This window comes from Scomber scombrus, chromosome 5 (assembly GCF_963691925.1).
Source record: "Scomber scombrus chromosome 5, fScoSco1.1, whole genome shotgun sequence".
In the NCBI taxonomy this organism is placed as follows: domain Eukaryota; kingdom Metazoa; phylum Chordata; class Actinopteri; order Scombriformes; family Scombridae; genus Scomber; species Scomber scombrus.
In genome coordinates, this window is record NC_084974.1 from 14274024 (window position 1) to 14283779 (window position 9756).

The window sequence follows — 9756 nt, forward strand, 5'->3', positions numbered from 1 at the left end:
ACCAATGATAATCCTTTGGGGCTGGTTGGGTGTGAATACCTTTCAAAAGTAGCGTCAAGACTGCCACTGCCTGCTGTTATCAAGTCTGATCATTAGACCAGTCATGTAAAGAATTTTTACATAATTACTGATGTCACTTTATGATTGATGTTCATTTGTACTTTTGGGATTAGATAGAAGTGCAGGAATGTGTCTTATCACTGAACACATAGGTATAAGAGTTCTCCTAACAGACAGAAAGACACAGCCACATGGTCAGAGATGTAATGTGAAGAATACTTTTCACCAATCAATTATATTCTACCAAGAAATTGTATGAGGAGAAATAGGTAAGAACATTATGATTTTACAATTTCTACCAAGAAATATTTGTATTAACAGTCTATGTACCTTTGTTTTGTTTGAGAAATAATAGATAAAAGAGCATACCTTCATTGGCTGGTATGTTTATTGTGCATAAGGATAGTTTTGTGCAACCCTACATTTAGGCCAGGTTAAAGATAGCAGACTCAGTAAAGCAAAGAGCAGAGCTTATACACAGATTACAGCTCATGAATTTACTTAATGTCTTCTTCTTTTTTCTCTTTTGTGGAATAAATATGTATTTAACATGTCATCTGTGTGAATAATACTTTGCAATAAGGCGCACAATAAGAAATTGTGTTAAAGAAGAGTACATTAGAAACTAATTTGAACTGCAGTCTTCAATTTCAACCTAAGATGTTAATGATTGCACTGTTCTCTCTTTTGGAGTGTTTTTGACTTGTGAAACAGTATTTCGTTTTTGTGTACCAGCATAAGAATGACAATTAAAGTGAAATGAAATTGAAAACTGCAATTCAAATTAGTTTCTAATGTAATCTGTGTATAAGCTCTGCTCTTTGCTTTACTGAGTATCCTATCTTTAACCTGGCCTAAATGTAGGGTTGCACAAAACTATCCTTATGCACAATAAACATACCAGCTGATGAAGGTATGCTCTTTTATCTATGATTTCTCAAACAAATATACTGACATTACCTGCATGTGTCTATAAATAGTGATAGAATACTTTAAAAAAAGACTTTGGATATTATGTTGATTAACCGGTGAATAGTAATTAGTTTATCATTATATGTGAATGTAAATACTGAACACTTCTTTAATGAATCCTACCTGATTAATTCACAAAATATGTAATTGATGACTCACTTACTTAAATAATTAAAGAATAAATTAAGAATACATTTCTTAATTACTACTACTATTAATCCATTATTAGTTCATGTATGACAAAAGCCTAATATATTCAGATTACAATTACATTAATATTCAAATCCATATCATATTTGATATGACTAGAAATAATTCAGGTATTTTGTGGCGAGCTATATTGTTAGGTCTGTCATTCAAAAACATGAATTCCTCCTATCTGAAAGTGTGTGCGTTCTAAGCTGGGAAGTAGTATTACCAGGAGATAGTCACCTCAGTAGTGTACTTTATCTTTCTGACAGTCGCCTGATCTGAGGAGAGGCATATCATGTTCAGCAAGTCCTGGATCAGGTTTTATTGTAGAGAAAGCAAAATAAAACAGGGAAGAGAGTCTTGCTTTGGTGAAGCATTTCAGTGAAATAAAAGCCAGGATGAACTGGCCTCCTCTGTACTTTCCACAATGAGCATTTTTTCTGTGACAGCAGGCTGCAACATATTTTCTCATTTATTGTAAGTAGAACAACATAGGTTTTTTACATTTGCAGATACATTTGGCATTAGGCCAAATAAACTTGTAGATCATTCACATTTGACATGTTAACTTAATAGTGTAACATGTTTCAGTTTGAAAAGTGTTTCAACTCACCTGAATATGCTGTAGACTTTTGATTGTGCTATGCTGCCTTTTGTATGCCAGTAATGTTTGTGTTATGGATTTTAATCACAGGTTTCCAGTCAATTCTTCACTCTATTGGTGATGAGGCTTATCAGAGAAGACAAAGTAATTTAAAGCGGAGAAGAGAGAGACACTCAGCGGGCGTCAACATGTCAGTCAAGCTTTCAAAGAGGCTGAGCAGCAAAAAGAAAAGTATGTTTCTTTTTGCTTTTGTTTTTCAGGGCATCACTGAAATGTGTTTTACAATTATTTTGTTAAACTTAGGGTGAATATGCTGTCATATTACATTGATATTTTGAAAGTGAATGAGGGAACAAATTGCAGATGGCTTAAAGCTCTACAAAAAGATTTGCTCTTGTACTTCATCAACATTATATTGCACTTGATCCAAACAATACATAGTATTTGACATACCATAGAGGCATACCAAACATTTTTAAGGAAAGCCCACATGCAGGAGCACATGGCAGTACATTACAAAGTACATTCATTCTTACACTTGTGGCACCAGTGTACCGTTTTGAAAAAGTATTTAAGCTAAACTAATTAACTAACTAACTATCTATCTAGGTGACAATTAAAGCTTCTATTTTTGCCCTGTTTTGATTATGAGGTGGGTAGTCCTTAGACAACACAGCAATACTGTACTGCTGCAGTACAAGCTGTCTAGCCCTGAAACTGTATCCCCTGCACGTCAGCTGATCCATATATAGGTTTACATTTCATTAAAAAGTTAACTGTTTGGTAAATAAAAACAAATATGTGCATAGCCACCATGACATAAAATAATGTGGGAATGTGTCAAATCTTTGTTGTTGTTGTTTTCCCCTGATCATATCATAAGCAAGGCAGAAACTAAATGGCTGACCACTACATAGGCCCTTGTGACTGCCCTGGCTTTGGAAACAAAATGAGATGAGTCCTGCAGGACAGGAGGGATATGCTGAGATAAAATGACAACGTTATTAAAAGTTTTAATGTGTTTCGTCATTAATGATAATTGGGATGGTGGTAGCAAATGAAAATTGTGATATTAGTGGCACTACCAGCTGGTCTGCCTAAGGGAAACAATGCAATTATATTTGCAGGTGTGGCTAACACCCTGAGCTCAAATGCAATGGCTAGTTAAAAATTTAGATAATGTTCCTTATCTGTTTTATAAAAGCTTTAAAAAAAAAAACTTAATTTTAATGTTCTCTGTTATAAACAACAGTTTATATGTAACACAAGCAAAAGTAATTAGAACATTATTAATTAGTAATATTCAATTTACACTATTTTTTTCCCCAAAAATAAATCCACTTATTACAATTCATATTATAATTATTATAATTCATAGATGCAATACACAATGGGCTATCTGAGTCAAGTTTAATTTTTTCCCCCTCATTATTTACAAATGTAGTTTTATGCTCAATAGGACAAAATAATGTAAGGTTAAAAATGTAGCTAATCCATGGCAAAAATAATGGTATTTGTGTTTTCTCAAACCAGAACCTCCAAAGGACAATGCCCAGTCAGAGGTTCTATCTAAACTGGGTCTGGAGTCCTTCTGGACTACACCACTGGACCCAGCATCTATGTTGGACATCAGCACCTGGGCTCTGAACAACCAAGCCCCTCTTGAACCCAAGGACCTACCCAATGCTTTCCTCCAACGCCTTTGGCTGCTTAGACCAGATGCTCGGAGTCCTTCCTGCAAACTTCCATCAGAGGCTCTAGACAATACTGACAAATCAGCTGAGGATATCAATGGTTTTGGAGGAGACAGCCAATGTAGCGTCAATCCCCTTGATCTAGTTGCAGCTGTCTTTATGTCTTCCAACACTTTCCTTCAACAAGAGATGGCAGCACGCATGATGCAGTGCCAGTTTGCTGTGCCCCTGGTACTTCCAAACATAGATCCAGAAAAACCGAGCCGCTTCCTCCTTTGGCCTTTGAGAAGTGTTGTGAGCCAATGGACATCTCACTTTCCAGGTGCAAACAGGAAAGTCCAAGAGGGGTTTCTGGCAAGCACATGCATGCCAGTGGTTTCTTGTGTGAAGTTTGGTCATTGTGGTGTCTCCAAGTCTCAGGTTCTAAACAATGTAATAAGTGGACTCAGATCTCGTAGTGAAACATTTCTCCACAGAGGGATGGATGGAACACAATTGCCCCGGAGACTCTCTAATGGCCTGGTAGAGATTGGATGGTATCTCCCCACTGGAGACACAGACAGAGACATATTCACTGTCCCTCTGGCCATATGTAACCTACGTGGAGATGCTAGTGCGCATGAGAAAAGCCTCATTCTTCTATGTCAAGCATCTTCAGCTATGGTTATTTTCTGTGGCAATCTTAGGGAGAAAGAAAAACAACTTCTTGCTTCCTGCAAAGATATGGCAAACAAAGTCATACTGATTGACATCTCTGACAAAGAGAAAGATGAGAACAGAGTTGTGGGGTTCGTTGATGAGAACCTTGAACAGGACATTGGGCTTCCAGAAGGATCAGTCCTGCCAGGACAAGACCTGAATGAAGAGGAACTGGCTGATAGGCTGTCTGACACCCTAAAATATTTGTTACCAAGCAAACTGAAATGTGTTACAATTGAAGCAGCAGAAAAATTAGCAGCGGAGCTAGGGCTTAATGTGGATGAAGAGGTGGTGTGTAAAAAGGCAATGGCCACAGTGGAGGAAGTGTTGAAAGGTTTGGATGAGGGACCTGCTCTGTTTAGGCAGAAACAGCTGCCTTTGCAGGGTGATTTATGGAAAAAACTGGCAGAAATAGAGAAAGAGGAAAGTAAAGCGAGAAAAGAAGGAAAAGAAATTGACCCCCAACTGCAAAAAGAAAAGAAAAACATCTCAGTGGAGTTGAGCAGCTACAAAATGACCCCAGTGATGAAAATATTCACAGATGCCCTTTTCACAACAGATATAGTGGAGAGGACTTATTTCCTAAGCTGGATGAAACTAAGGCTTCAGATGTTGCAAATGGAAAAACAAAACAGTCCACAAGATCTAACTACAAATCAGCAGATCAAAGAGAATGATGGCATGTCTGAACAATCAGAGGAGCTTGAAAATGGAGTCCACGACCACTCAGAGTTCAGTGATAGTTTCTGCACAGATACATCATTTGAAGAGGAAGACATTGCAGACCAACCTGTAAATGCTGAACTGCAAGTCTCTGAGCCACAGTCTGAGGCAGGCCAAGAGTCGATTTTGCAGACGTCTACAGAAGGGACCATAGAACCAGAGTCTGAACAAAAAGCGCATCTTGAGTCCACACATGAAGCAGTCACTGAACAGCAGTTATCTGATAAGAAAGAAGTTCAAGGTGAAGAGATACTTGAAAACAATGGAGAACAAATTTCAAAACCAATCTCTGATGACCAAAACCTTTGTTTGGATTCAGGGGAAAATGGAGCCTTGAGCTCTGAAGAGAAACAGCCAGATGAACCACAGCTAACACTAGATATGTCACATATGGTTTCTTCTGTTGAGCATATGAACCATGATCCGTCATCTGAAGATCAGGTATCCATGTGTTCAGAGCCTTCTGAACTCAATCCATCCTTGCTAGGGCTTGAACATTTTTTGCGTGAGATGGGGCTCATTTTCGAACTCACACATATCACCCCTGGGAGTGGGAGCCACAATGTCCTGCGCCTCCCCAGTTTGGCTGCAGACCTGATTCTCTATGGGATTCCACTTGAACTAATGGATGGAGATGCCTCTAACATCCCCATCCGCTGGCTGAGCTGTGTCTTAGCAGAGCTCACACGCCGCCTTCCTCAACAACAGTTCAGGACCCGCATACTGACAAGCCTTGGAGGGCCTCATGGAAGGAATGCTGAGGTTTTTTCTGCATTATTTGGGGTGAAATTTCCTGATAGAAGAAGATCCGCCAGAGGGGTGTACATGGTCATCCTCTGCCTACCTGATAACCTCAGAAAGGACATGGAGTGTGATTTTCTGTTGTTAATTGACGTAGAAGGTCTCTGCTCAATGCCTCTAAATGGCAACAGAAATACGCAGATCTGTGACAATGAGATGGCCACTGTAGCGGTAGGCCTTAGTGATGTTTTATTGCAAAACATCTCTTCACATGCAGGTTCTGAGTTTGAGACTAACTTCACTGTCGTAGTCAATGCTCTACTGCGCATCAAAGAATGTGGCTTAATGCCCGCTTTCCATGTTTTGGTTCAGGATGAAGGAATAAACAGCATATTACAAGCCTCACAGTTAAGACGTGTAACTGACATGCTTCAAACTGAGACTGGGGACAGAGGAAGTAGCAATACTGATAACCATAGCGCAAAGACCACAAGCTGTACCACCACTGTCAAGGGGCCTTGGTACAATACGTCCCTCACTGAACCAGTTGATGCACAGTATAGTGAGGCTCTGTTGAAGCTTAAGCAAAACCTGTTTGGGGCATTGAAGACATGTGCAGCAAAATCTGAAGCCGCAGGTCTGCCTGAATTTATGGGACGTCTGTGTTCTGTTTGGGATGCAGTGAAAGCAAAGTCATTCTGCGTTGGTCTGCAAAATACTGACATAGCCTTAGCATTCTCCATGTTGTGCACAGAGCTTTCCCTGTGCAAGGATGCATTTCTGGGACACATGGAAAGCTGGCTTATGGGGGCAACAAAGAAAATCTCTGACACAAAAGCAAAAGCTTTAGATGCTACGATCAAAAATGATCTTCTGAGCAAGTTAAAGGATGAAGCCAGAGAAGAGGTCAAAACCGAGGTGGATAAACTCAGGTCAAAAGTAGAGACCAATTTCATGAATGATGACCATCTCAAAATGTACATTGAAAAATTCAAGCCAATCCTAATGAGCAATATGGATGACCTCCAGGGGCAAGTAACTGAAGAGATAATACAAAGGTCAGAGACAGTCACTGAGAACCACTGTTCTTCCACACAGCTGGAAAAATTTGAGGCCTTGCTGGAAAAAGTGCAGGAGTCTAAGCTACATGCACTAGTAGAGAACAACAAGTCAACCAAACCTCTCCTTCAAGATAAAGAACTGGAAGATGAATTTGAGGAAGTGTGGAATAACACACTATCCAACTTTGACTTTAGGCCTTCGGAAACAGATGACATTACTGAAAGGGTGACATGTATTCTGAAACAGAATCTCGTCAGTCGTGGTCTCAAGAAACACATGAATAAGCTTGAAGTCGCTGGCCAAAATCAGCCAACTAGCTTCCAAGTTTATGATGAGCACTTTGGATACCGCAGCAGATTAAAGCACATGTTTGAATACAACAACAGACTACAGAGGGTAGAAGCTCAACAACTGGCATGCAATGTCATAGAGGAATACAATCAGTTTGTAGCAGATAAATCAAGTTCACCAGCAGATTTCTCAGACAGTTACATTACAGAAATATTACAAAATGTTGACAAAGCTTTAAATGAAAAATCTATGGAAATCAGAACAGCTTTTGAAGTGGATCTGAAAGTTTATCTCTGTAGTGCTGCTTGCCGAGACTTCCAAGAACAACACGACCGCTATGCCAAGGATAGAGACTTTTTGACATGTATCAAAACAACCAAGGGTAAATACTTGGCAGAGTTTATTTACCAGTTGAGGAAGAGAGACCAGTGCCAGAGGGTGGCCCAGGCATTCACTTCCATGGTCATCAAACCTACAGTGTTGGACTACATCTATCGACCACTGGGGATGCGCATCATGGAGGAGACAAAAAGTAAAGCCCTGCAGTATCTGTCCCGACAGGCCTTTCACAAAAGCTTACTGGAAGAGCTGGTAAAGGAGGACAGGTTTGAAAGCTTCATGGAGTACTTGCATTCCTATGACAGCTACAGGCTGAGGAAGATCCAGGAGACAGTGGTGGCTCACCTGTCTGAATCCAACAGCCTGGAAAAATGGAGGCAACACAGACTTGGAGAAATTGTGGGAAAAATTGCAGCAGCAGTGAGCCAAACAGCAGAAGGCACCAATGGCGTGCTGAGTGATACAAAGCCCCTGCTGGAGCGAGTGTGCCTCACTCTGGAGAGAGATGGAGATGTAGATGTCAACAGGGCCTGTCTGAATGGACCACTCTTCAGTATCACCACAGAATGGGATCGCTTCATCACATGTTTAATGGAGTTACTGGCTGCAATGCGCTTGGACCTAGCCCAGGAGTTCTCCCAAAATGTGGATATTAACCAACTACTTCAGTGCCTTCCCATTCAACCCCAAGACACAATTTTCAACAGAGTGAGAGGATGTGACAAGCAATGTCCTTTTTGCAAAGCCCCCTGTGAGGTGGAACAGATGGAGCATGAGGCTCATAGGGCTATGCTCCACCGGCCCAAGGGTCTGTTTCGTTGTAAATCTTCTTTGTCCTGTATCAGCTACATTGAAAGCTTGACCCAAGCCAATCCGCCCAAGAACATGGACACAGAGGAGATATCTGTGGCATGTAGCGACCTCCATGCCCTTGAACCAAACTGGAGCATCTCCCCTGAAGACCCAAGCAGTGAAACACCCATTGCTTACTGGAGGTACAGTATTTTGTCTAGATTTAAATATCATCATGCTAAATGGCTAAGTTTCTCTCATTTAATTTGTATGCTACATACCAGTGTATGAACTGAAATGTTCCTGTATAAAATATATATTTTTTAATTTACAGGTATGTGTTGGCGCGGTTCAATGAAAAGTTTGCAAAGGAATATGAGCAGGAGCCAGCAAAGATTCCTGAGGAGTGGAAGAGGATCACTAAGGAGGAGGCCATCGACAGTCTGAAAGAGGCCTTCCTCACTTGACAGTGCTGATATAAGGACTGCTCTGTACTATTGTACTATTCTACATGTGACATTTTATTGATCAAGGTTTTATTTTGGTTTAGAAATCTTTTTACAATTAATGCTGACTTTGATGATGATGTTGATGATGATGATGATGGACAGAAAACTTACACTGATATTTTTTGTTATTTTACATTTCATTTTACCATTTTCCTTAATTCATAAGCTTTTCTGTTAAATATGTTTTACAATACTGTAAAATATTACATGTGTAATTTAAAAAAAAGATGTAAATGTACTGTCATTTAATGAAGAGAAGAAATATTATATTCTTAAGAATACATTCATTTTATTTTTCACTTTTAATCCAACACTATTCTGTTTTTGAAATGACTGCCTATATCTACAACTGACTTCAGTAGTACTAAGGTCATACAGCTAATGATCCCACATGTCACGTGTAAAATATGTGAGTGAAAACAAATCTGAGTTAAAGATAAACAATAAAAATGTCAAATAAGAGAAATACTGTGCTTAGCAATTCTTTAAGTATTTGACCTGAGACGGTCACACCTGTTGAAAAATCCTCTATATATCATATCAGTATTTAATTGGATTTAGGTGTCCTCAATATTTTTATTTTAAACCTTAAATGTATACGTCATTTTTCCTTTTTAACAAAGATGAGATCAAGTTGCGCCACATTTAAAAAGTATAAAAGGCTAAAGTCTGATAAGGACGGTATGGATTTTTTTTAAAAGCTTCTCATAAAAGCAAAGGGAGAGTCCTTCAATGTGCTTCATCAATGTGACTACTTTCCCTTTTCCTATGGTACGTTAAAATCCACAAGAGGGCATTGTAGGATGGACAAATCCCTCATGGCTTAAAGCTGAGATGTAAGAATAGAGTTCATTGGTATGTATCTGCTGTACCTTACATCTACTCAAATCCATCCACCTGTTCAATTCAGCTTGTTTATTCAATGATTTATTGCTTTCATAGTGTGTGTGGCTTCAGTCACGATTTATTCACTAAACCCATGTGCTATTTTGCTTTGATCTGTTGATTAACTATTAGATCATTTCATCGTCATCATAATTTGATGTTTACCATGTGTTATATGCTATTCTTATATTGA

General features: G+C 39.2%; 2 protein-coding genes across 4 annotated transcripts in view; one reads left to right on the forward strand and one right to left on the reverse strand.

Annotated features, from left to right (window-relative positions):
* The window catches only part of tmprss4a (transmembrane serine protease 4a), a 191796-nt gene extending 183505 nt beyond the window's left edge, over window positions 1-8291 (reverse strand). For all 3 annotated transcript variants that reach the window (XM_062419574.1, XM_062419572.1, XM_062419571.1), the window contains exon 1: window positions 8288-8291. The gene's annotated coding sequence lies outside the window, so the exon portion shown is untranslated. The remainder of the gene's footprint in view (window positions 1-8287) is intronic.
* Window positions 2017-8636, forward strand: si:dkey-202l22.6 (interferon-induced very large GTPase 1). The gene is made up of 4 exons (XM_062419570.1): window positions 2017-2059; window positions 3362-5013; window positions 5386-8372; window positions 8504-8636. Exons 1-4 carry the CDS (start codon window positions 2017-2019, stop codon window positions 8634-8636), a joined length of 4815 nt encoding a protein of 1604 aa, XP_062275554.1.
* Window positions 8637-9756: the final 1120 nt, after the last annotated feature.

What these genes read in the sequence shown, in the direction of transcription:
- si:dkey-202l22.6 (XM_062419570.1), top strand. Translation starts at nt 2,017, where the DNA reads ATGTCAGTCAAGCTTTCAAAGAGGCTGAGCAGCAAAAAGAAAA. An exon ending in GCTGAGCAGCAAAAAGAAAA is followed by an intron (nt 2,060 to 3,361) that starts GTATGTTTCTTT and finishes TTCTCAAACCAG; the next exon opens with AACCTCCAAAGGACAATGCC. An exon ending in AAGACATTGCAGACCAACCT is followed by an intron (nt 5,014 to 5,385) that starts GTAAATGCTGAA and finishes TCTGAAGATCAG; the next exon opens with GTATCCATGTGTTCAGAGCC.